The 26,962-nt window shown below is 49.0% G+C and overlaps 1 protein-coding gene and 1 long non-coding RNA gene across 10 annotated transcripts in view; one reads left to right on the top strand and one right to left on the bottom strand.

Moving 5' to 3' along the window:
* The window catches only part of LOC106144746 (uncharacterized), a 22,384-nt gene extending 9,154 nt beyond the window's left edge, over positions 1–13,230 (bottom strand). For 2 of the 9 annotated variants that reach the window (XR_013423690.1, XR_013423689.1), the window contains exons 1-4: positions 13,059–13,224; positions 12,247–12,310; positions 11,901–11,988; positions 5,840–11,708 (exon numbers count right to left, since the gene is read on the bottom strand). This is a non-coding gene — a long non-coding RNA (uncharacterized LOC106144746). Of the gene's footprint in view, positions 1–27; positions 11,709–11,900; positions 11,989–12,246; positions 12,311–13,058 lie in introns of those variants that run through there. The other 7 variants (XR_013423688.1, XR_013423691.1, XR_002483483.3 and 4 more) reach the window with 7 other exon arrangements.
* Positions 7,165–26,962, top strand: Spatc1 (spermatogenesis and centriole associated 1). The gene is made up of 6 exons (XM_078016527.1): positions 7,165–7,369; positions 7,408–7,413; positions 17,999–18,655; positions 18,761–19,264; positions 19,398–19,537; positions 26,588–26,962. Exons 1-6 carry the CDS (start codon positions 7,165–7,167, stop codon positions 26,915–26,917), a joined length of 1,842 nt encoding a protein of 613 aa, XP_077872653.1. The 3' UTR covers positions 26,918–26,962.

Below are 26,962 nucleotides of genomic sequence, written 5' to 3'. Positions count from 1 at the left end.
TACTCAGCTTTTTTTTTTTTTAAAGAAAGAGTGAGAGAGAATTTTTTTTAATATTTATTTTTAGTTCTCGGAGGACACAACATCTTTGTTGGTATGTGGTGCCGAGGATCGAACCCGGGCCGCACGCATGCTAGGTGAGCGCGCTACCGCTTGAGCCACATCCCCAGCCCTTTTACTCAGCTTTTTCACTGGTGTGACCAAAAACCTGACAAGAACAATTAGAGGAGAGAAAGTTCATTTGGGGGCTCACGGTTTCAGAGGTCTTAATCCATGGATAGCCAGCTCCATTGCTCTAGGCCCAAAGTGAGGCAGAACATCATGGCCGAAGAGTGTGGAGGAGGAAAATTTCTCAAAACATTACACAAGGAAGCAGAGTCTTCTTACCAGTGACAAATTTATATCCTAAAGGCATACCTAATGACCCACCTCCTCCAGCCACACCCTACCTGCCTATAGTTACCATCCAGTTAATCCCTGTCTGAGAATCAGGTTAAGTCTCTCATAACCCAGTCATTTTACCTCTGGACTTTCTTGCATTATTTCACACATGAACTGCTGGGGGACACCTCACATCTAAACCGTAATACTCCAGTGTTATGGTATAGGAAGTAGGACCTTTAGGAAGTAATCAGGTGAAGAGTAGAGCCCTTATGAATGGAATTAGTGTCCTGTTTAGAAGACACCAGAAAGTTTGCTTCCTCCCTCTCTTTAAGTTCCACCATGTGAGAACACAAGAGCATGCAGCCATCTGTACACCAGCAGCAGGCCCTCACCAGACACCAGATCTCTTGGCACCTTGACCTTGGGCTTTCTAGTCTCCAAAACTGTGATAAATAGAGGTCTGTTGTTTAAGTTGCCTATTCTTTAGTCCTTTGTTATAGGTCTGAACTGAGACAAAGTCTGAGGGTATAGAACCCCAACCACACCTCTAACAGGGTATGACATCATCCTACTGTCCCCTCACAGAGCCACCATGCTACCCTTCGTGGTTTTCAACTCTAACTTAGATGCTAGTCTCCGAGCTCTGCCCCTCCTTGCTGCCCTTCAAACACTGCTTTATAAAAAGCAGGGCTGGGGATGTAGCTCAGTGGGAAAGAGCTTGCCTAGCATGTGCCAGGCCATGGGTTCTACCCCCAGTACTGGGGGTGGGGGGAAGGCAAGAAGCCAACACACAGGGAAGTTACCTAGGTTCCAAAGTCTGACAGAGCCCTCCTGTCAGGAGCATAAATGGTTGAAGCTGGGGTTGATGACCAAGGTCATACTCCCAGAAGTCTCTGTTTCTAGCCAAGCCCTCATAAACCTTTCCTCTGAGGCCCCTCTTCCCAGTCCTAGCTGGCAGGGTCTCAGGTAGACAAGCAGATGCCCCCAACTCCTGGGAGCAATCTGCCTTCCCAAGCCCTATAGACTAATCAAGAGGAAAATGGAGCCGGGTGTGGTGGCAAACACCTGTAATCCCAACAGCTCAGGAAGCTGAGACAGGAAGGAAGACTGAGTTCAAAACCAAGTTGAGCAATGGCGAGGCACTTAGCAACTCAGAGAGACCCTGTCTCTAAATAAAATACAAAATAGGGCTGGGGATGTGGCTCAGTGGTCGAGTGTCCCTGAGTTCAATCCCCAGTATACCCCCACCCCCGCAAAAAAAGAGAAACGCAGAGACTTGTCCTCAGACAATCAGAAGGCCAGTTAGCATCTTGCCTGTTCTTTAGTCAACATAATTTTTCAGCTTTTGTGGTGGAATTCTTTCAGAAAAAATAAAACAGGTTGAATGACAGTACATTTGTACACTTATTGAATATTTACTGTGTACCAAGCCCTGTGCTGGGCTCTGGAACACAGAGGAAGATATGATGTGGGGCTGGGGCTGTAGCTCAGTGGTAGAGCATTTGCCTGGCATGTGTGAGGCACTGGGTTCAATCCTCAGCACCACATACAAATAAATAAATTAAATAAAGGTCCATTTACAACTAAAAAAAATATTTTAAAAAAAGATATGATGTGGCCCTCATCCTCCTGGAATGTCACTGAATCTCTCCTCCAGGCTGAGTCTAGGTCCAATAGATTATGTCAAAATTATGTTCTCACCAGTTGTGGTGGTGCACACCTGTAATCCCAGCAGTTCAGGAGGCTGAGGCAGGAGGATTGTGGGTTCAAAGCCATCCTCAGCAATTTAGTGAGGCTGTAAGCAATCTATTAAGACCCTGTCTCTAAATAAACTATAAAAAAGGACTGGGGATATTGCTCAGTGATTAAGCACCCTTGGGTTCAATCCCTGATACCAAAAAACAAAACAAAACAAAAAATTATATTCTCTATTGGAGCTGTGCAGCAAAAGAGGACAACTAGAATCAAGAAGATGCTGCCTGCATCAAGTACTGACCTTGACAGTTGGGAAAACCTGGTTTTGTCCTTCTGTCCTTACCTGTTGCATGAGGCACTCTGCCTCATGGGTTGTTAGGATGGTGAAAACAGTGCCTTTGCATATAACAAAGCACTCAGTAAATGTCAGCCACTGCTTTTTCATTATCTGAAGTATAAGTGAGGGGGTAGAAAGGAGTAGCCCAGATGTCCAGGACAACACTGGCAGTCAAGGGCCAGTGGGAGTCCAGACTGGATAAATCCCTCTCCTTGTCAGCAGCCAAGATGAAGCAAAGATCCTCTGAAGGCCTTGCCAACTTGGAAGGCTGAGATTAATTAAATTTTTTTTTTAAAAAAGCAAATTTGAATGGGGACAAACTGCAAAAACCAATGACCCAAGACCAGAATAAGTAGACCTGACTCAGTATAAGCAAGTGGGACAATACTGAGGTTTGTTAGTAGAAAGTTACTAAGGAAACTGTGAGGAATGTAAACCCTGAGTGGATCCTTGGAGGTTCCTATCACTCCTACAAATTCAACCTCCCTGTACTCAAGGGAGGTCCTGGCCCAGCTAGGTGCAGTAGCACATTCCTGTAATCTCAGCAACTTGGGAGACTGAGGCACAAGGATCACAACTTCAAGGCCAGCCTCAGAAACTTAGCAAGACCCTCAGCAACCTAGCCAAACCCTGTTTCAAAATAAAAATAAAAAGGACTAGGATGCAGCTCTATGTAGCTCTATAGTGGCAAAGCACCCCTGAGTTTAATCCCCAGAACCTCCCTGCCCCTGCCTCCCCCAAAAGAACCCGGGTTCGTTCCCAAGTGACTCTGTCCAAACACCTACATGAGCTAGACTGAAGACAGAACAGGGAAGTCCAGTACCTCCCACTCCCCAGACTCTCACCCTAAAATGTATTATCCAAATGGATGTGGATAAACTTTGGGATGACTCCCTCACTCTTTAAACTTTTGCTGTTCCCTATCACAAATCAGACCCATAGATTTGGATACAAAAGGATATACCATAATAAAGTTAATGATAAGAAAGCTGGAATCAAGAGCAAATAAGATTAGAGAGAGGGGCTGGAGTTGTGGCTGAGCAGTAGAGCACTAGCCTAGCATGGGAGAGGCCCTGGATTCAATCCTCAGCACATAAAAATAAATAAATAAAGGCTGGGATTGTGGCTCAGAGGGAGAGCGCTCGCCTTGCATGCCTGAGGCACTGGGTTCAATCCTCAGCCTCACATAAGAATAAAATAAAGATATTGTATCCACCTATAACTAAAAAAATAAATATTTTAAAAAATAATAATTAATTAAAGATATTGTGTCCAACTACAACTAAAAATAATATTAAAACAAAAGAATAGAGAGCAGATAAATGTGAGACACGACAGGAGGTTGTAACTGAACATTTTGGGGGGAGTCTGGGAGTTTTTGGAGGACCTCCATTATACATTGTGACTCAGAAGAGGCTGGGGAAGGTAGAGGCATGGAAGCCAGGTAGAAGCCCCCACAGTCTTCCCTGACACCAGGCTGCTAGAAAGAAAAGGTATGCTAAAGGAAGAATCTGCAGCAGTCCTCTCCACATTCCCTTTAGCACAACCAAACCCCTGGGAAGGGTTGTGTGGGCCCCCATCTCTACCTTACCTTCCCACTAGCTTGCCAGACTTGTTGATCTGGAGTTGGCCAAATCACTCTGCCCAGACAGCACTGATGACTTCCAAGTCACCAGGGCAGATGCACTTTTCAGTCTCCTCTCATCTGGCCTCCCAGAGCTTTAGATAGTATTGCTGCTTCATAACCCTGAAATAGCCCCTGTGGGTGGCTTCCTCAGCCAGCTCTTCAGGTCCTCTGCCCACTTCATGGGCTTTTCCACCCTATGGGCTTTGCAGGCACTTGGGCCTAAGACCTGTTCTCTCTGCTTCATTACTGATTCATGGTGACCTCATCCCCTTGCAAATCTTCAGCTGCATCTAGAAGTTGATAACTTCAAAATGTATCTTTCCAGCCACACAGCAGGTTCTACTCTGAGAACCTGGTGCACAGACCCCCAGCTCCTTCTCTGTTCTCCATGATCAAACTTGACTCGGGATCTCTGCTCTGAACTTGGTCTTCCCCGCTGTTGGGTTGGTATAACCAGTGTCTCCACTGCCCTTGCCAGTAGCTATAAGGCTATCCCTGCCTTCGCCCTCACCATCCCCAATTCCATTCCATCTAGTACCACTGTCCCTCTGCCTTGCCATTCTCTCATCTCCATTGTGGCACCAATTGCATTTAGACTGCTCTCATCACGTGCCTGGAGGACTGCAGTGGCATACCACTCCGCAGCTCTTTCCCTCCAGTCCCTCCCCACACTCGCTTCCTTAAAACCCTTCCAGGATTTCTCAAGGCACTCAGGATGCAGATCAGCATCAGTCCTGTGGTGAGCAGCACTCCATCCTTCTCTGGCACATATGTCCTCTCTCCTTTGGCAGAGCACCCCCTAGGCCTCGCACAGGCTCTTCCCTCTGCTGGAAAGCTCTTCCCACACTGATATTCTCCCTCACAGCATCTCAACGGTCACCTCCTCAGGGAAGGCTGACCTCATACAACCGCATCCAACCCACCCACTGTTCCCCCTCCGAGCACCAGTGCCACCTTTAGCAGCATTCATCACAAAGGTGACTCTACACCCACATGTGTTCATTGTGATTGTTCAGTTTATGTTCTGTAAGTTTGATCAGACAAGAACAAGGCCTGTGATGACTGGCACTGATCCCAATTCCTAACACAACTGGTGATATACATGTTTTTGGAGGGAAAAAACACTGCTACAAAAAAAGAAAAGATGGTGTATCAATCAATCAGAATCCTTTTATTTTAGGATATTTATTTTAATTGACATACAATAGTGGAGGTTGGAAAGTCCAAAATCTGTAGGGCAGACTGGAAACGTCTCAAGATAGAACTCTTTTTTTTTAGTTGTAGATAGACACAATATCTTTATTTGTTTTTATTGAGTTTTTTTAATGTGGTGCTGAGGATTGAACCCAGTACCTCACACACATGAGGCAATTGCTCCACCATTGAGCTACAACCCCAGCCCAAGATAGAACTCTTTATTTCTGGGCTTAAAACTTTTGCTTTTAAGTCCTTCAACTGATTGGATGAGGTCCACCCATACAATTGAAAGTAACCTTTACTTAAAGCTAACATTTTGTAGATGTTAATTACATCTGCAAAACACGTTTATAACATGTCTAAACTAGCATTTGACTAAACACCTGAGCACACAGCCTACCCAAACTGACACTCATGAAACCATTATAAACTGTATCAGCCTACGGAGAAGCCAATTTTCATGACCAGAGATACTCTATCAAGTTAGAAAGAAGGAAAAGAATGCCTGGGGTCAGAGAGACTCAGCTGGAATTACACTCAGGAGTGTCAGAGTATGGGGTAGGCCCCCCCATTGTGAGGTTCAGGTAGAATGCTCAACTCACACTGATGGCAGCACTGCTTCATCTCCGGCTTCTTCACTTCCACGGCGTTCCAGGAGTCTGCTCACTGGCCTGTGCCTGTACCTCTTCCTGCCCCATGAAGAGGTTTGTCAAAAGACACCCATAGAGCCAGTGGAGACCATGAAGACACACCCTCCCTCAACTCCCAAGGTCAGATTTGTGGAGCTCTCTGTAGATAGTCCTAAGAGAAGGGATAGCTATAAGGAGGGCTCAGAGTCCTGAGTTCTTGAAACCAGGTAAGTAATACTGTTTGGTTTTGTTTTGTTTTTTTGGGGGGTTGGGTAGCATCAATTGAACTGAGGGGCTCTTAACCACTGAGCCACATCCCAGCCCTTTTTTGTATTTTATTTAGAGACAGAGTCTCACTGAGTTGCTTAAGGCCTCACTAAATTGCTGAAGCTGGCTTTAAACTCATGATCCTCCTGCCTCAGCCTCCTGAGCCTCTGGGATTACAGGCATGTGCACTGCATTTAGGGATCTTGGGTTCTTAAACAACTAAAGTCAGGAAAATTCAAGGAGCTGGGAAGTAGAGAGTCAGATGTGGAGGAATTACCTCCAGGGATTTGGGATAAGAGTCCAGAAATGGAAACACCAAGCTGCAGGGAGCCAGGTACTTGGATGAGGGAGCCCCTAGGCCAGCATCCAGAGTAGGGTTCTGAGCACCTGGGGACAGAAGAAACTATGGGCCAATGTCCAGGCATCCAAGGCAGAGCATTCTCAGGTAGAAGCTGATGGGCTAAATCCAGGCATGCCCAAGATCATAAAGAAAGGTCATCTGCCCAGGAAGGCAAGTGATGAGTTTTCATTTTACATTCATTGGTTATCTACGTACACTAAGCTGGGCCCTTTGCTGGATGCTGGGGACTCCAGAGGAGTGGCACAATCCCTGTTCACACCATAAAGCCAGTAAATACAGCATTAAGGAGCTAACAGCACAGAAGCAGGGCAGGTACTATGATACAGGACACATCTGCTGGGGAAGCCCAGCAGGCAGCAATTAGCTTGCAGTGGGGGAAAGAAGGCTTTGCAGAGGAGGCATCCTGAGAGTGAAGCTACCAAAAAGAAGGAGTCAGGACATTCCAGGTCAAGGTAGAGCCATTCACAGGCCTGGCAGCATGGAAAGCTGAGCCTGTTAGAGTAGAGGACAGGAGGAGAGTACAACCTCTGACCTCACAATACCCAGGGCCCGCTGGGCCAGCCTTGCAGACTCTGGCACCCTCTTCCAGCCCGGGCAAGGCCCGGGGCCCTGGGCAGCCTCCAGGTGCAGTGCCCTCCTGTGGGCAGCACCCTCCCTGCTGCCCTGGGGCATGTCTCTACTCACCAATTATGAGGGGCTTCGGCATCAGATAGAGAGGCTGGTGCGGGAGAATGAGGAACTGAAGAAGCTGGTGCGGCTCATTCGGGAGAATCAGGAGCTCAAGTCTGCAATCAAGACTCAGGCAGGCGGCCTTAACATCAGTGGGCTCACCAGTGGGCTTGGAGAGATGGCAGCAAGTCCCTCCCAACGCCAGGGTAACTATAAGAGGCCTGGGTCCAAGGACAGTGGGAAGGAAATGGTGAGGCTGCTGAGTGAGGAGAGACCCAGTGTGCTTGGGGTCTCAGGAAACTATGGAGAGAAGGCACAGATAGTAACAAACTTGGGGACATTGGCCCTACTAAGTGAAGGAAGGGAGCGTGAGCACACAGGACCATAGGAATGAAAAGGCAAAACTAGGTCCCGATTCTACTCACTTAAGAGTAGGCATTCCTCCCCTCAACCAAACTTCCAAGCAGCACTGCAAGACATGAATTTCCCAGCTCTGGAATCCAACTGTGCTAGCCTGCTGGGTCCAGTATGTAATGAACCTTCGGCCTTCCCACCCTTGACACCCAACTCCAGCCCTCAGCCTACCCCAACCTCATCATTAGCACCCCATTACTCTTCAGTTAGAAATGGCTAGGAAGCACCTAACAACCCACATCTAGAAGCTTTGGAGAGAAAACAGGACTGAAGCCTGAGGTTGGTAATTATTAGCATGGGGCTGGAAATGTACAGAGTAGGGTGAGACAGAAGAACAAGCGAAGAAGTTGCAGGTGTTCACAGAAAAGCAACTGAAGTGATGATCCATGGGCTAGGCCTATGTGGAGACTGTGGTGGGGGTGGCGGGTATTCAGAGGCCAGGAGGCAATAGAGGCCACAGAACTGAGTGTGGTGACATGGAGGAGGGAGAGCTAAAAGAATGGAAGCTATGAGCAAAAAATGCTCAGCACTGAAGATACCAGAGGGAGAATTTGGTGGTGGTGGTGGGGGGTGGCCATAGGAGTCTGTGGCTAACAGCCTGTGTTGGTAGAGGTTACCAAGGTGGAAGCAGATGATAAAACACTGTTACATTCACTTCCCTCCCTACAATATCCTTCCTGTCCTGGAGGAAGCTGTGTTCCTTCCTGTCCAATGTAGAATTTCCACTTGCACTCAGAGCCCACTCACCCCTGCAGTGACCTTTGCTCTGTCCTGGGACTGTACCTTGCCCTCCCTACCTGGCACTCTCCTCTGTTCATCAGCAGACATGAACTCTTCCTCCTTCCCTGAGAGGAGGACTTTGATTTCTGTTCTCTGCCTATTTAAGCCTGCACAATTTGGCAACAGACTCCAAATGCTGCTGTTCTAGAAAGGCTGTGGGTGGCCTCCTAGGTGCCACATCCTTCTCCACCTCTGCATGACATTTGAGACTAATAATCCTCCTCTGAGGCCCTCTTCCTGAGTTCCTGAGCTGGGTCATTCAACCCCCGCCCTGATTCACGTCAATCCCTGTACTTCAGACGCTGCCAGCCTACCCACTGCACAGCTTCAACACTCCACTGGAAGTAAAGATCCCCTCGGAGGATCCTGCAGGCTAAACAAATCCCTAGAACTTGACTCACTCCAAACTAGACACACTTCTGAAAAGCTGGGCAAGTGCATCAAGACACAAAAGCCCTGCAGGTCTGCGGTCACTTCCCTGCAGTCTTACTCCCCTTCCTCCTACCCACTGGGTTCCTTGCCATCCAGCTGGAATTTCATTTCTATAGTGACCACCCTACACAGGCCCCCTCCTGTTTTAAATTTTGTACCATTAAGGACTATGAGACAACAGACAGGGTGACAAAAATAATACACTTGGGAGAAGTACATTTAAGAAACCTCAGTTTAAGAAGCTAAACTCTAGTTTTTTACTTCCAGACTAAACAAGTAAGCCTTAGGTTTGATTCTAAAGGGAATCCTTCAGATCTTCCAAGCTTAGGGTTCAGGAAAGGCTTTCTGCAGGAAAGCAACCCAGATAGCTGGTGAAAGCAGAAAGAAGCTTTCCAGAAGAAAGACCAGCTTGAAAAAAAGGCCTGGTGCTAGAGGTTGCAGGAATAAGAGCTAGATGAGTATGGTTAAAGGTCCGACCGTGTAAGCATGCATGGTCTGAGAGTATGTGGTACTTAAGTTTTGTGGTTTGGGTGTATGAGTGACTGAGGTGTACAGGGTGGGAATCTGTGATTGTGTATGAATGTGTGTGGAAAATATGCAGGAGTACGTGACAGAATGTGGTGTGTGAGCTTTCAGAGTATGTTGTGAATGCATGTACGCACAAGGTTATAAGCGTGTATATTTGTGAGCTACTATATTACAGTGTGGGAATGTATGTGGTGTGGGTGTTCAAGTTCATATATGCCTCATCTCTGATAGTGTGAATGTGTACTGTTTATGTGAATTCATATGGCTGTTCATTTTGGGGAGTATGTGCATGGTATTTTTTATGTGTTAGGAACCAGGAAGAGCTGAACAATGTAGTTAGAGAGGTGAGCAGGGGTCAGATCACCAAGTACTGTGAATGACATGCTAAAGAGCTTGGACTTTCTCCTAAAGTCAATAAGCAGAAACTTGTGCTTTCTAATGGAGTAATCACATTTGTACTCAGAAAGATCATTCCAGTTGCTATGGAGAAATGGATTCTAGGGAAACAAGACCAAGGTAAGGAGACAGGTTAGACTCAGGCTGTTGCAATCACTTAGGTGGGAGATGATAGCATGAACTTCAAGATGAAGAGAAATCCATTCAAGTTATTAAGAAAACAGAAAACCTAACTGCTTAGATTTGAGGGAGGATAAAGAGAGCATCCAATATTTGTTGCTTTCCCAGCTAAGATGACTTGATAATGTATGATGTCACTTGCTGAGAATGCAGAACTTGCCATCCCTAGATCCAGCCAAGATAGATCTTTATAATTGCCTCAGGGCATCTTCCTCTAGCCACTTCCTTACCCTGCCTGGTTCCCAAACTCATTCCTGTGATGAACCTTTTTCACGGGGTCATGAATCTTTTTCTTAATTCGCTTTCATGAACTCAATCTTCAATTCCTCTTTCTGGGTCAACCCTTCTTCTCCCTGGTGCTTGGTTCAGGATTCTGATTCAACCCCATTCAAGAGTAACAGAGAAGGAAATGCAGCTTGGGAGGTATGAGCAGAGCTTGGACACAGGGACTTTGGGTGTTCAAAAGCATATGTGCCAGGCCCTTTGTCCTGTAGGGCCAAACCCAGAAGGGAAGAGAAAAGTGCAGAATGAGAGTTGGGGTCAGGGAGTCAGCTTTCCCTAAGCTACCACATCCTGGCCCAGCACTCAGCACTCCAGAAAGCACAAGAATTCTAAATTCAAATATGACCTTCTGGGTTGTTAGAAAAGTTTATGTGTCTGAGTAAGAAACCATAACATAATTTAGCTTGAGTGCTTTCAACTACTCCAAATGTGATATGTAGGCTTCCATTTGTGCTCCTGCCCACGGCCCTGAAAATGCTAGAGGTAAACCTTAAAAAAGCAAATGCATTTTAAAGGAAAACAATGAGCTGTATGTCAAAAGACAAACTGATTTTATGACATCCACTTGAGACAGTGGTAATATGAGCCTGAAGCTCAGAGAAGAGATCAGCACTAGACACAAAAGATTCAAGAGCTGGGCTGGGGTTGTAGCTCAGTAGTAGAGCACTTACCTATCATGTATGAGGCTCTAGGTTCAATCCCCAATACTGCAAAAACAAACAAACAAAAACCCCAAGAGTTGTTGATAATTGAAGCCACAAGAGGGAGTGAGACCACCTGGGAAGAGAGTATACTGCAAGGAGAAACTGAGGGGGCAAACCCTTTTGGATCCCTTCTCATCTTGTGGAAGCTCCATCTCTTTTCTTCTCACTTGAATAAAACCTACTCTTTTATGCTAAAGGAGGCAGCAGGGACTGAATGACTCTGAGGAACAGTCTTGAATAAGGACAGACAGAGATATTGTCAAGGAAGCATTCAGAGAGGCAAAGGGAACTTCAAAAGTTTAATGCCATAGAAGTCAAGAGACAGCTTCAGAGGGGACCAAGTGTCAACAGGGTAAAAGTCAAGAAGTCAAGAAAGAAAAATACTAAAATGTCTACAGCTTTTAGTAAACAATGACTTGGCATCGTGACCTTGGTGAAAGTCATTTCAACCCCATTATAGTTGGGAAAAAGTCAAACAGAGTGAGGTAAAGAATAAGAAAATGGTGAGAAAAAATGATGGTGGCACTTAAGGAAGTTTGGCTTTGGGGGGACAGGGGAGCTGAAAGCTGGATAGAGAGAGGGTAGTAGCTGGAGAGGGGCATGGGATATAGAGCTCAAGTTGGCAGAGATCTGAAGGAACCAGGAGAGAATGTTTGAAAATACACAAGAACAAAAGGGTATTTTATAGGAGATGCCCTTGACTGAAGGAAGAGCATCTCTTCCACTGTCCTGGAAGAGAAGGAAGGGAAACATCAGTGTAAATGGTGGGAAGGGGAGCGTCAGGAGGTCAGGGACTGTGGGAATTGAGGATTTCTGGCTTCAGTGATCTCTGTAAAAAAAAAAAAAAAAAAAAAAAAAAAGTCATTCTCTAAGACCACTGGAGGGGAAAGTCTGAAATAGAGTGAAGATGAAAGGAAAGAGGACTGGGAGGAGAACATGGGAAGTCTGTCTGACTACACAGTGGACTAAATGGCATTAGTTATCTATCAAATCTACAAAGGCAGCAGACACCAACTTGTACCTTCTACAGCATATGGTGGCCTGGGGGCAGCAGGCAGATGGAGTACTGAGGCCAGTCCAACCAGAGCGCAGGCACATTTCAGACTATGCTGTTGAGAGGAAGGTGGAGGTAAGGAAGGTTGTCAGGGAGGATAAAAAATAAAGAGGTCAGTGTACTAGAGATCTGGAAAGGCTCAAGGACCAGGTGGCTGGGAATCATTTTCCAAGCAAGCCAGAAGGTACAACTGTGTGGTCAGAGGGAGCAATCTGTGTGGCCAGAACTCAGTACATGTTGGTTGTTGGCCAAATTAACTTCACCGAGAAGAAACAGGTGCCAAGAGTTTCAGATCTTGGAGGCCCACTCCTACCTGGGAGGTAAAGCCAGGACAGGAGTCTAGACTGTGGGCTTGCTGGGATGTCTCTGGGAGGCTGCTGAAGTAGCAGAGGGAGAGAGGAAATGAGGTCCAAATGCTAGATCAGTGTGGAAAACCGGCTCCTGCCCACGCTGGTCAGATCTGGCTCTTCTGGGCAGGTGACAGGTGGTCAGAGTGGCACAAGCCAGGCGGGCCAGACAGCGTCAGCATGAACAGGACAGAAAGGGTGGGGGCCTGGCCGGCTCTGGCTGCTGGCACCCTCCTCCCCTCCCTCTCCTGCTCCCGCCGGCCTCGGGCACGGCCTCGGCACGTGGGGGCAGTCTCCTCCAGCAGGGGGCAGCCGTAATCCTTTTATGCCCGACCTCCCCATCCGGGACCCGGCCCCCACCAAGACCCTAGGGGCCACTCCTCCGGGAGCCAGGCCCCACTGTCCCCTGGTACCCTCCCCCTCAGGACCCTCCCGCCCCGGAACCTTCCTTCCGCCACAGGACCCTCCCCCCTCAGGACGTACCCCCCCCCGGACCCTCCCCCGTGAGGGACCGACCCTCCTCAGGGACCCTCCCCCCTCAGGGACCCTCTCCCCCTCGGGACCCTCTCCCCCTCGGCACCCTCTCCCTCTGGGGACCCTCCCTCCTCAAGGACGCTCCCCCTCGGGACCTCTCCCCCTCAATACCCTCCCCCCATCAGGGACCCTCCCCCCCATCAGGGACCCTCCCCCCATCAGGGACCCTCTCCCCCTCGGGACCCTTCCCCCCCTCAGGGACCCTTCCCCTTCAGGGACCCGGACCCTTCCCACAGGACCCTACCTCCTCCCGAACTCGCCTCACGGACCCTCCCCACCACATTCCCGCAACCGCTGTGGAAACCTCCGCTGGAGACACCTTGGCTCCTCCGCTCTCCCGGGCCTCCTCGCTTCCCGCCCCCAGCAGCGGCGTCGCGCTAGGACCCCGCGGCCCCGAGCCGGCCAGGCCCCCTGCCTTGCTCTGGCCCCGCCCCTCGGCCCCTCCCCTGCCACTGGACATCTGGCTCCGCCCCAGGACCCGCCCATCATCAAGCTCCGCCCTCAAGGCGTGGTCCCGCCCCTCTGGGCCCCGCTCCCAGCACCAAGTCCGGGGGCGGCCGAGCCGGCGGGAAGCGGTGGGGCCAGGTGGCCGGGCGCGGCCAGCCAGGTGCCTGTGCGCGGGGGAGACAGGTTGGGGGGACCAGAAGTTCCCACAGTCTGAAACGCGACCTACTGCCTTAATGTCCGACATTTGCTTTTATTTTTAAACTCACTTGTCTGACGTGGCAACTCTTTCTGGACCCTAAATAATTAAAACAAAGCCGAACGCGGTGGCGCACGCCTGTCATCCCAGCGCTGGGGAGGCCGAGGCCGGAGGATGGCGAGTTCAAACCAGCCTCAGCAAAAGCAAGGAGCTAAGCAACTCAGAGAGACCCTGTCTCTAAATAAAACACATGTGGCTCAGTGGCCGAATGGCCCCGAGTTCAGTCCCCAGTGCCAAATAATGGTAATCATATGAACGAACAAATGCAGCAAATCCGAAGCTCTTGTAAGGATCTGGTACCGTACTTTTCATGGACTCGCCCCTTCTAGGCATTCCGTGTCATCTGGATCATGCCGGTGGCCTTCTAGGACTGGGCGTGCTCCAGTAGAGCTGGCCTTGCGGGGCTTTACTCCGTGATGGGAATGGACTCCGTTTTGTGAGTCCATTCATCAGTTTATGGACTTTGGGTGGCTTCCTCCTCTAAGCTATTGAGATTAATGTTTCTATGAACGTGCATGTGTGAGTTTCTGTGCAGTCATGTTTCCTTTCTCTTATGTATCAAGGACTACAATTGCTGGGTCATGTGGTAACTTTATGTTTAACTCTCCTCGGAGAAACTGCCAGATTGTTTTCCAATGACTGCATCATTTTATAGTCCCTCCAGCAATGTATCTGGATTCTCATCTCTCCAAATCTTTGCCAATACTTGTAATCATGTGATTATTTTTAATTTTAGCCCTCCTAGTGGGTGTGAAGTGGTATTGCACTGTGGTTTTGATTTTCATTTCCTTGCTAATAATGCTGACCCTGATCATAGGCTTATTGGTCATCTGTATGTCTTTGAAAAAAAAATGCCTATTCAGATAAATTTGACTATTTGGCTTTTTTTATATTGATTTTTTAGTTGTAGGTGGGCACAATACCTTTATTCATTTATTTTTATGTGGTGCTGAGGATGGAACCAAGGGCCTTGTGCATGCTAGGTGATTGTTCTACACTGAGCCACAACCCCAGCCCTGGACTGTTTGTCCTTTTATTGATGAGTTGTGGGAGTTCTTCATATATGCTAGTTACAGTCTCTTATCAAATATATATCTTGCAAATATTTTCTTCCCACTTTGTGGGTTATGGATTGTCTTTTCACTTTCTTGATGATGTCTTTTAAAACATAATCCGATTTGTTTGTTTCTCTTGTTGGTCTCGCTTTCAGTCCTTGTTGTCTAGTTCCTTAAAGTGTACAGTTAGGATATTGTTGGTGGTGGTGGTGTTGTTTTGGTACCAGAGACTGAACTCAGGAGCACTCAACCACTGAGCCACATCCTCAGCCCTATTTCTATTTTGTATTTTATTTAAAGACAGGTTCTCACTGAGTTGCTTAGCACCTTGATCTTGCTGAAGCTGGCTTTGAACTTGTGATCCTCCTGTCTCAGGCTCCTCAGCCACTGGGATTATAGGTGTGTACCACCTTGCCCTGTTTACAGTTACATTATTGACTTGAGATTTTTTTTTAAAATAGGCATTTATAGCTATACAATTCACTGTTAAGTACTGCCCTTGCTATCTCCCATACATTTTGGGGGTTTGTTTTTTGTTTTTGGTACTGGGGATTGAACCCAGAGGCACTTTACCACTGAGTCATATCCTCAGTCCTTTTTATTTATTTATTTTTTAAAATTTTGAGTCAGCATTTTGCTAAAATGCCCAGACTAGCCCTGAACTTGAAATCCTCCTGCCTCAGCCTCCCAAATTGCTGGGATCACAGGCTTGTACCATGGCACCTGGCTCCATAAATTTTGATACGTCATGCTTTCAGTTTCATTTATCTCAAAATATTTTTAAAATTTCTGTTGATTCTTTAATCTCATTATTTTTACTTTTTTTCTTTTAACATTTTTTTTTAGTTGTCGGTGGACCTTTATTTTATTTATTTATATGTGGTGCTGAGAATCGAACCCAGGGCCTCACATGTAATAGCAAACATTACCCCTGAGCCACAACCCCAGCCCCATCTCATTGGTTATTTCAGCGTGTTTCCACAAATTAGTGAATTTTCCAGGTTTCTTTCTGTTTTCATTTCTTATTTCATTCCATTATGTTCAGAGACAGTACTTTTATTTCAATCTTTTTAAATTTATTGAGACTTTTTTTCCCCTCATATGTGGCCTACCCTGGAGAATGTTCGATGTGCACTGGAGAAGAATGTGTCTTCTGCCATGGTTGGGCGGAATGCCCCATGTCTGTTAGGTCTGTTTTTCTTCTCTTTTCTGTTACCATTACTGAAAGTGAGTATTAAACTCTACAAGTCTTAATGTGAAAATTGTCTATTTTCCCCTTCAATTTTTTCTTCCTCTCCTCTTCCTCCTCCTCCTTCTCTCCCCTTCCTCCTCTTCCTTCTACCTTCTACTGGGGGTTGAACCAATGATGTCCTTCTTTGCCTTTTATAACAATTTTTATTTAAAATATATTTTATCTGACATTAGTATAGTTACCAGCTCTATTTTGGTAAGGATTTGCATGGAATATCTTTTTTCCATTCTTTCATCTTCAATCTATTTGTGACTTTTAATATAAAATGAGTCTCGATGTATTGAGTCTTTTTTCAAAAATTCATTCTGCCAGTCTTTGCCTGTTGATTAGAGATTTCAATGCATTTTTTAAAAAATTCCTAATAAGAGTCAGATATGGAGGCACCCATCCGTAATTCCAGCGGCTCAGGAGGCTAATGTAGGAGGATCACGAGTTCAAAGCCAGCCTCAACAATTTAGCAAGGCCCTAAGCAGCTCAGCAAGACCCTGTCTCTAAATAAAACATTTTTTAAAAAGGACTGGGGGGCTGAGTCTGTGGCTCAGCGGTAGTACACTTGCCTGGCATGTATGAGTCACTGGGTTTGATTCTCAGCACTGCACATAAATAAATAAAAAATAAAGGTCTATCAACAACCAAAGAAGAGATGCACACCTGCTGTTGAATCTCTCTGGTGTATATAGACCAGCTCTGTTAATTACATAATCCATTCCCTGTGCCACTGGTCCTTCTGGACCTGGGTCAGCTACCCCCTGCCCCGGGTCCCTGTGGTTCTTGTGCTGTATGCTGTGGTGCGTACTTTCTGTGACTTGCACCCTTGGTGGTCATAGAGTCACCTTCTTTATAGTGCTTATTGATTTTATCTGGAATTCAACTTGGACCAAAACTCAGGTTGAGCCATTTCCTCTGTGGAAGTTGGCCAAGGTCTGTCCCATCTCCCTCACCCTTTTGGCCCAGTGACCTACCTGGGTCATTTTCCCAGAGGACAACTACCTCCAGTTTGAACAGAGCCTGTGAATTAAGAACAGGTTTTACATTTTCAAAGGGTTGAAAAAAATCAAAACAAGAATACTGTTTCATAACACATGAAAAGTACATGAAATTCAAAAATTAGGGTACATAAATAAAGTCTTATTGCCACATATCCTTAGTCATTTACTTCCAAATGACTGGTTTTCTTTGGCTGCTTTTGCAGAACGCAAAAGAACAGCAGACTTGCAACAGAGACCATGTGGCCAGCCAAGTGAGAAATATTTACCAATTGACCCTTTACAGAAAATGTTCTCCAACCCCTGGTTTCTGTAAACATGTCGAAAAAGTCTGCTAGGTAATGGGAAGCTCTTGATTAGGGACTAACCATGGAATGATCGGACTGTCAGAGAGTTTTCCTATTTCTCACTTGTCTGTATTTCCAGTCTTTCCCTATAGTAAGTGTGTCCTATTTTTATGACAATAGCAGCAAAGTGGAAGTTTTCACTGAAATTGCATATTATCAAAACCTTGCTGCACTCTACCTCCTTAGCTCTGCACCTCCTCAGGGACTCTCCCCCAGAACTCACGGAGAACGGGCTCCTAGGCTCCCACAGGAGGGTCCAGGGGTGTAAAGAAATGAGTCTGGGCCTCTTAGGGTACACAGGTCGTCTGTGCGTGGCCCTGGGCTAGGTGAGGCTCTGCCTGTTGCAACACTGACCCCCTAGGGGGTCCTACCGGAGGCCCAGCTCACTCCTCCCCTTCATAGACCAGAAGGGCCACCGTGGCCACCTGAGAGTCCCGCCACTGGGAAACCCTTCTTTCTTGGGTGAGAGGTCAGTGGCTGAGTACAGTGAGAACAACTGAGGGGGAGGGCTGTGAACCGTCCCTATGACCTGGAGCGGGACGGGCAGAACAGTCAGTCTGGGAGGACTCACTAGAGAACCAGGGCTGGACACAAGATGCTAGGGACTGAGAAGGCAGGGAAGACCCGCTCACAGATCCTCCATGGCAGCTGCCCTGGAGTCCCCTCAGGGGCAGGGGTACATGGCTCCAACCACCCAGAGCAGCGAGGCTCAGGGAGGTCAAGTCACCAGAGTCTGACAAGCACTTTGGCAGGCCCCAGAAGGGTAGGAGAGCCCATGACTGCCTCCGTGGCTCCTGGCAGGACTTGCCTGGGGTCTCAGTGCTCTCTCTGTGTCCCCCAGGTGTCTTCCTGCCCCCGTCCCCAGCTGCAGCAGCAAACGAACAAGTCCTGGAAGAAGTGGGGGTTGTGGCCCTGGCAGACATGCTGAGCAGCCCACAACCCAGCCCTGCAGTGGGCTCCTTTGTGAGCCCCATGATGGGCCCTCTCAACACGCTGCTGTCCAACCCGGTGCCTGTGTCACAGAGCAGCCCACTCACCAGCCTCCTGACCGGCCCCCTGAGCAGCCACCTGGCCAGCCCCTTAGCAATGACCCCAGGGGGCACCCTGACCAGCCTGCCCTCTACTGGCCCCCTGAGCAGCCACCTGGCCAGCCCCATCACAGTGACCCCTGGGGCCACCCTGACCAACTCCCTGGGCCTAACCTCCACCGGCTCCCTGAGTCCAGGCAGCCCCTTGGCCAGCACCCTGGCAGGCCCCATGGCTGTGTCTCAGAGCAGTCCCCTGATGGCCCCCATGGCAGGCCCAGTAGCCGTCCCTCTGAGCAGCCCCCTGCTCACCTCCGCAGCCCCCCTAGGTGTCTCTCAGAGCCTTCTGGCCAGCCCCACGGGCGGCCTGATTGGGCCAGAGGCCCCAGGGGTACGGCTGGCAGACACGCTCCAAGGAAGTCACTCTGGGCCCCTTTCCTCAGCTGGTGCAGGGTCCACCATCAACTCCAAAGGTAATGGGGTGCCAGGCAGGGGCAGGGGTGCCCTAGGGAGGCCAGATCCTGCACCCACCGGGCCTCACTCTAACCCCCTCCTCTCATTTCTGCCTCCCCAACCAGTCACAGCCAGTGAACACCCCCAGCCAATCCAGGAACCAGAACCCCTCAGCGTGACATTTGTGGGTGCACCCCTCCAGACCTCCACCCCGGTGGGCATCATGGCCATGCCTGGTCCCACGACAGCCTTGTATGGCACCGCGGATGCCCGAATCCAGCCCGGTGTCCCCCAGGGACAGATGGTCCCTGCCTCTATCCCTACCTCCCCAACTGCCTCTCCTGCTGGCACAGTCCCTGCCCCCACCCCCCAAGCTGCCAACAACTGCACCCCCTCAGGCACCATCCCCACCCCTCCCCGAGTGCAGCCCTCTCCCAGCCGGCCCTTGCCTGTCCCCCATTCTCCTCCACGCAACCCCCAATCCTCACCACGTACCTCATCCTCCCCGGCTTCGGTGAATGACACCCGGGGGTATTCACGTACCACGGAACCATCTCGGAAAGGCCTCCTGGAGTTGGAGCGGAAGATGGCCCACCGCAAGACGAGCAAGTTCCCCGACAGTACCCGAGGTCAGTGCGGCCACCAGGGGCTCACTGTGAGTCTGGGGGCTCCTAGGCCATCTCCCCTGCCACCCACCTGGGCTGTTGACCACAGCCCCACTCCATCCATCCACGGCTCAGCCACGTCCCCTGTCATCCCCAGAGTCGAAGCAGCTGGCCTGGGAGAGGCTGGTGGGGGAGATCGCCTTCCAGCTGGACCGCAGGATCCTGTCCAGCATCTTCCCGGAGCGTGTCCGCCTCTACGGCTTCACTGTCTCCAACATTCCAGAGAAGATCATCCAGGTGTGTGGCTGTCCGTCTCCCACACACTCCCAGGGGGCTGAAGGGACTGGGCAGTGTGCTGGCCCAGGAGGAGACACACTGGGGACACTGCCCTCAAGTGAAGCTAACATGTTAGAATCCAAGGAGAACCTGGGATGGAAGAAGCCAGTGCTCAATCCAAGTGGCCAGCAGGTGTCCAGGGCATCTGGCAGTAAGAGCCCTGAGTCCAGCCCTAAAAGCCTCCCCAAAGAAGGGCTGAGCAGGGAGGGTTCAAGGACAGGCAGGTGACTCTTCTCTCCTCTGCATGGGCAGCCCTAATCCCCAGAGGCTTGAGGAGTACTGTGACCTCCCCAGAATGGCACAGCCAGCTTCCTCCCCAGTCCTGTGGGTGTCCTCAAGAATCACTGGGGACCACAAGAAACAGGCCCCAGAGCCAGGCAGCAGCTGGCGAACTTGTTCCGAGGCCCAAGGCTAATTCCGGTGTATTTTCCCAGGATGCATCCACTTACCTCCTTCCGTGTCAGTGTGGAGGACGATGTTTGACAAACGGGAGCCTTTGTGGGTCGTTTGGGAAGAATTCACTTTGGGTTGCATTTGGGACTTTGGCTGGATTTTGGGTATATAGGTCTGAGTTTTCCTTTTCCATAGGTTAAAGTGTCCTTTGGTTAAGTAGTTAATGTTAATATGACCAGAATTTTCAGCTTTTGCCCTTAATGTTTGTATTCTTCATGTCTCATTTAAGAAATCTTCTCATCAGAAGGTCCTAAAAGCATTCCATATTTTCTGTACTCTCATCACCTGAATTTTCTCCTAAGGATTTGAAGGTTTTTTTCTTCACTTAGGTCTTTGACTGCCCTGTAACTGACCATAGTGGTGTGGGTTAAAATGGGTGGTACTTCTCCCCAGCCTGCAACCCCTGGTCTTCCCCAGAGGCCAGCCTCACACAGAGGAACCACCAGACTGAAATGACCCCAAGGTAGTGAATAGCCATAGTGAGAGCCTCAGCTAGTAGGTGTAGAGGACAGCCCTGAGGCCTGAGGAACAGCCACGCAGAAGGACAGGGGTACTGTGATCAGAAGACAGACAGGGCTGTGTGGACAGAATGATAGGGGCATAGCCAATCCACTGGGACCCCACAGTATTCTGCTGGTGAGGGCAACTGGCCAGGTCTCCAGGCTCAGAGCTGTAGAAGCCCAGCACTGCCAGGCCAAGGGGGTACCCAGCACCTACCTCCTTCCCTCTTCCAGGCCTGCACCTGTGTGGGCCCTCCAGTCTGCCCCACGCAGCCCATGCTGCCCTCATGACAGGTACTGGAGCTGGGCACTGCTCCAAGCAGGCCCACCTTGATTTTTTCTCAATCATCTTAGCTCTTCCTATTCAGTGTGAGCTTTCATAGTGAAAACATCAAGTTTTAGGAAAAACCTGGTTCAAATTCTGAGTAGTTTTGCATTGATATATGGATTAAACTACATTGATTGATAGATTACACATACATTTCTCTCCTTCCCTTTCTCTCTCTCTCCCTCCCCCCCATCCCTCCCTCCCCCTCGCCCACTCCCTTCGGTACTGGGGATTGAACCCAGGGTGCTTTCCATACAGTTATACCCCCAGTCCTTTTATTTATTTTTATTTTTATTTTTTATTTTGAGACACTCTTGCTAAGTTGCCCAGGCCGGCTTTACTTAAAATCAGCCCCTGGAGCAGATGGGACCTCAGGCCCTGCTGTCGCGCCTGGCTTAGATCACACATCTTGACAGTGCTGGCTACCCCTCAGCACCTTGTTGCTGGAGTCAGTGGCACTTTGGTGGAGTCTCTAGTTGACAGCCCTCTACGGTGTCCCAGAGCAGTGCTGCTGTGCCACAGTGCAGATTGGCTAGGGCGATTCAGAACCTGGTGGAAGCACAATGCTTGGCGTCTCTAAACGCTGGCGTCTGGTGTCTAATTGGCAAGGACTACATTTGATTATAAGCAGAAGTCTAGTTGTCCATGGAGAAATTGGATAGTAAACCATGAAAAAAGGATTCCTATTGTTTGCTGCTTAAAAGGAAGATGATAAAATGCATGGGCCTTTGATGTGGGGGTGGTCTCTGTGTGTCCCCCTTCATGGTGTTTCTCTGCCCTTGACAGGGAAGTTATTGCTCAGGTGGTAGAATCTAACAATCACAGCTCTAAGGCACAAATCATTAGGAAAGAGCTAATGTGCATCAGGCAATACTTCTCTGGTGCCCAGGGAAGTCAAAGCCAGCATGGTACCCACGGAGCCCCACTGACAGCCTCTGGGCATCTCACCATCACCAAGACACAAGTCACTCAGCCCAAGAGCTCCATCACCAATTCCAGAGCCACTGGCCATTCTCCTGTCAGCAGACACCCTCATTCCTCCTGGGAAGCAGCTCTCCCAGTGCTCCCCTGCAGAGAAGTGGCTTTGCAAACCTGGGGGACACCCAGGCTGGCCCTTTGCAGGGTTCATGTGGGCTGACTGACGTCACACCTGAGAACCAGTTATTTGCCCCCTGGTCTCAGGCTGGGTGATTTGTTGATTCCTATCTGCATCTAATTCCACTTTCCCCAGCCCTTTATTTAGCAGACAGTTGTAATTCTTCTATTCCTTTCTTTTTAATTAAGTTTATATTATTTATTATTATTATTATTTTAAAGAGAGAGAGATAATTTTAATATTTATTTTTTAGTTATTGGTGGACACAACATCTTTGTTTGTATGTGGTGCTGAGGATCGAACCCGGGCCACACCCATGCCAGGCGAGTGCACTACTGCTTGAGCCACATCCCCAGCCCATTTTTTTGTTTTTAATTGATTTTATTATTCTTTTTAAACACACGACAACAGTGGAATGCATTACAATCCTTATTACACAAATAGAGCACAATTTTTTGTATCTCTGTTTATAAAGTATGTTCACATCAATTTATGCCATTATACATGTACTTTTTTGCATTATAATTCTTAATACACACATATATACCACAATTTTTCATATCTCTGTATTATTATTATTTTGGTACCAGAGATTGAACCCAGGGGTGCTTAACCACTGAGCCACATTCCCAGCCATTTAAATTTTTTATTTTAAGACAGAGTCTCACTGAATTGCTTAGGGCTCTAAGTTTCTGAGGCCGGCTTTGAACTAGTGATCCTCCTCCTGTCTCAGTCTCCCAAGCCTCTGGGATTACAGGTGTGCATCACCATGCCCAGCTAAATTTATTTTAACAAAAAAAAAAAAACATAAAAATTGTACATATTATTGGCATGCCAAATAATGTGTCTCCTCATGTATACATTGTTTAATCAGGTTAAACATATCTGCTCAATCTGTCTCTGGCAGAGGGATAGAAACCCCCAGCCTTGTCTATGCTAAGCAAGCTGTGTACCACAGGCCTATACCCCCAAACCTAAAGCTTTTTTTTTTTTTTTTAGTTGTAGATGGAAACAATATGTTTACTTTATTTGTTCACTTTTATGTGGTGCTGAGGATTGAACCCGGTGCCTCACATGTGGTAGGCGAGTGCTCCACCACTGAGCCCCAGCCCCAGCCCACTAAATCTTGTGTTTCACACTAGCTTCTATTGTCCAGGTTGCTGGACAGAGTATTTGAAAGCAGCAGATCATAGAGGCAAATATTTACACTGACAAGGAACGCCAGTCTCCCCACTAAGCCTGAGTTTGTGCTAGACTATTCAGCAGGTCTTCTCAGGCAAATCAGTGGTCTTGGTGGCTGAACCCACACGAGCTGAGGTAAGTAAAGAAGGGTTTTAGTGAATGTCTGGGTGGTCAGAAAAGCTTCAAGGAAACCGGGCGTGGTGGCACACACCTGTAATCCTATCGGCTCGGGAGGCTGAGGCAGGAGGATGGCGAGTTCAAAGCGAGGTGCTAAGCAACTCTCTAAATAAAATACAAATAGGGCTGGAGAATGGGGCTCAGTGGTTGAGGGTCCCTGAGTTCAATCCCTGGTACCTTTCCCCCACAAAAAAAGCAAAACTTCAAGGACACAAACTTGCGCTTGTGTGCTACACTGCCCGGACAAACGCTGACACACCAGAAGACTTTCCTAGTGGACACACTATGAGCCCCACTGCCCAGGACAGTGTGCAAACACCCAGCAAGAAGCCCCTAGTCAAGCACAGCTGTCCCTGAAGAGCCAGTGCCATGTCCACGTGCTCCCCCAAGACCGCTCCCCGGCACTCTCCACCTCCACCTGCCTGGCAGAAGCCCAGCCGCCAGACTCAAGTCTGGAAGAGCCCAGCTTCCTTCAGGAAGGCACAGACAGTGCAGAACAGCTGGTGAGCAACACCAGTGTCTGCCACCTCAGGCTCAGAGCTTTCCTGCCATCTCTCACAGAACCATGCTGTGGTTTTTTCATGAACAAATTCTGACTTTTCTAGGATGTTTTTTCTGTCTCACATTGAGATGTCGCTCCTTTTCCTCTTAATGTTCCGAGACATGAAAAGCTTTCTGCACGATAGACTGCACATTCCTGATGTTTAATGCACTGGGGTGCGGTTAAGTCCTCTGCAGTTCTACTCGTGGGTCAGGGACCACGCCAAATGGCGGTGACCAACGCAGGGCAGCAGTAAGGCAGCACTTGTCTGCCCACAGTCCTCAGCCTCACTCCTTCCTCTGGGCTCTCCAGGGCACTCCCAGTCCTAAACGACATGCTGCAGGACTCAGTCTGTCACCTGTTGGGTGGGTTCTTGTATCAGAGAAAAGGCCAGCTGGGATGTGAACAAAGCTCTCCACTCTGCTACTGGGGCACCAGGGGGGCGTCACGTGGGGGACGAAACCCCAGTGCTCAGCTCTTAAGGCATCTGGGTAGGTGGGACCAGCCTCTTGATGTCACCCTAGGCAGAGGTGGGTGACAGCTGGCCTGGCTCTCCTCCTCCTGCCTCCTCAATGCCATGCCTTACCAGCTGAAGCCTCCACCCTGGGGTGTGCTTTTTACCTTTATGCTAATAAAGGTAACTGCAGGTCACTTGTTGACCATTCTGTACATGTGCTTGCTCTCCCCCACTGCAATTTGCTCCTGATCATCTGGGAAAATCACTAGGATTATTTTGAAAACAGGGCAGAATATTGTTGGGTCTTCTGACAGTGTCTTCTCTGTGTCTCTGTGGACCACAGAGTCTCAGGAGGCTGCACTGACTTCCAACCTGCCACCTCCTGAGTGTGATCTTACTCCCTTGGCCTTGAAGACTGGCCCACTATTGAAGTCCTAATTTGGGGGTGCATCTTTTAAGATTTGGAGCTAGGCTGGCTGTCTCATTCCCTGCTGAGAGATTTTGCCCCCTTAATCTTATATCTTTTTTGATGGGAGGGGAGTACCAGGGATTGAACTCAGGGGCACTGACCATTGAGCCACACCCCAGCCCTATTTTGTAATTTATTTAGAGACAGGGTCTTGCTGAGATGCTTAGCACCTCACTTTTGCTGAGCCTGGCCTCGAACTTGGTAATCCTCCTGCCTTAGCCTCCTGAGCCACTTGGATTAAAGGTGTGCACCACAGCGCCTGGCTTTAACCTTAAATCTTTTTTTTAATATTTTCCCTCAGTTGTTGATAGATCTTTATTTATTTATACATGGTGCTGAGAATCGAACCCAGTGCCTCACACATGCAAGGCAAGTGCGCTACTGCTGAGCCCCAGCCCCAGCCCCAAACCTTAAATCTTAAGGATCCTATTTTTTAGTAAGATAACTCTCAGGTCCAGGGGCCAAGTCAGCCACCAGGAGGTGGGGTTCACAACCAGTTTCATCTCATTGGCTGGAATTTAGTGATGTGCAGGCCACTGCAGAATGGGGGCCTGTGGCCTTGGCTGGGAGTTCCTCACCTAAAAGCAGAGGGACTTCTGCTCTGGCTCTTCAGTGAAATGAGTCTACTTTGACCAATTTTGTTTTGCTGATCCTATTGATCCTTTGGCTTCTGTTTCCTAATTTCTGCTATTTTTTTAATATTTATTTTTTAGGTAGAGGTGGACACAATGTCTTTATTTATTTATATGCAGTGCTGAGGATGGAACCCAGGGCCCACACATGCTAGACGAGCACTCCACAACTCCAGCCACCAATTTCTGCTATTTTTTATTTCCTTCCTTGGACTTCCTTTAGTTTTGTTTTGATATTTATCTTGCTTGTGTTGAGTACCTACATCATTTTGTTTTATTTTCATTTCTTTTATTTATCTCCTTTGTTTTAAAATAAATACATTTAGGGGAATGAAGTTCCTTCTAATCAGGGAGATCTTCAAAATATTTAACAACCAGGGACTGGGGCTGGGGCTCAGTGGTAGTGCACTTCCTGGCATGTGTGAGGCCCTTTATATAAATAATAGAGGTCCATCAACAACTAATAAAGTCAAGTCTGGAAGAGCCTCAGCTTCCAGTCAGGAAAGCCCAGGACGACAGAACAACAAGTACAACAGAAGCACCAAGCCATCAGGGGCATCCTGGCCAGCAGCAGTCACTGCCTGGCTGGGTGGGAAGACCCAGGGACTCTCCTGTGTCCAGGTCCAGGTGGCAGACCCTCAGTGCTGGGGGCCAGAGTGCTTGGCTGGCATCCTTCCTTCAGTGTCACAAGGGGTGTGAGACAGGATGTCCTGAGGACAGAGTCCAGGCTGGGAAGCAGAGGCCTCCAGAGGAGACTGAGAAGGAGCAGGGAGGGAGCCCCGAGGGGTCCTGGGAGAGGCCTCAAGTTGCAGTCAGGCAACTGTGGGGGTTTGAAGAGCCTCTCATTTTCCCCAGTGCCTCCAGCCTTTCAGCCATGGTCCCTGTCCTCAGCCCAAGCCCAAATTCCTGGTGGTGAACGGAGCAGGCCACAGGGTATCCCAGGAACTTGGCGGAGCCACTGGCCCTGCCTGGATAGAGCGTGGGGGCTTCTCTGTCAGGCTCAGTCCCTGGGCTCCTCTACCCACCAGATCCCTCCAGCCTGTCTCCCAGGACCTCCTCCCTGCACACCCCCTGGGTGGTGGACAGCCATACCCCACACACACCCTTACTCCTCTCTTCCCCTTGCCTGTGCGCTGAAGTGGGAAGGAGGGCTCCTGAAGACCACTCTCCCCACAGGCATCCCTGAACCCCAGTGACCACAAGCTGGACGAGGAGCTGTGCCAGACACTCACTCAGCGCTACGTGAGCATCATGAACAGGCTGCAGAGTCTGGGCTACAATGGGCGGGTACATCCTGCGCTGACAGAGCAGCTGGTGAACGCGTATGGCATCCTGCGTGAGAGGCCTGAGCTGGCCGCATCAGAGGGCGGCTCCTACACTGTGGACTTCCTGCAGCGCGTGCTGGTGGAGACAGTGCACCCCAGCATGCTCACTGACGCGCTGCTGTTGCTCTCGTGCCTCAATCAGCTGGCACACGATGATGGCAAGCCAATGTTCATCTGGTGACGCTGGTGCCCGGCTGGCCAGGCTCACTCTGCCCCACACCCCTGT

This window comes from Ictidomys tridecemlineatus, chromosome 7, assembly GCF_052094955.1.
Source record: "Ictidomys tridecemlineatus isolate mIctTri1 chromosome 7, mIctTri1.hap1, whole genome shotgun sequence".
Classification (NCBI taxonomy): Eukaryota; Metazoa; Chordata; class Mammalia; order Rodentia; family Sciuridae; genus Ictidomys; species Ictidomys tridecemlineatus.
This window is presented reverse-complemented; position numbering and strand designations above follow the sequence as displayed.

Coding starts and splice junctions, on each gene's coding strand:
- Spatc1 (XM_078016527.1), top strand. CDS start 7,165: ATGTCTCTACTCACCAATTATGAGGGGCTTCGGCATCAGATAGAGAGG. Junction 18,656..18,760: donor GTCCACCATCAACTCCAAAG/GTAATGGGGTGC, acceptor CTCCCCAACCAG/TCACAGCCAGTGAACACCCC. Junction 19,538..26,587: donor TTCCAGAGAAGATCATCCAG/GTGTGTGGCTGT, acceptor CTCTCCCCACAG/GCATCCCTGAACCCCAGTGA.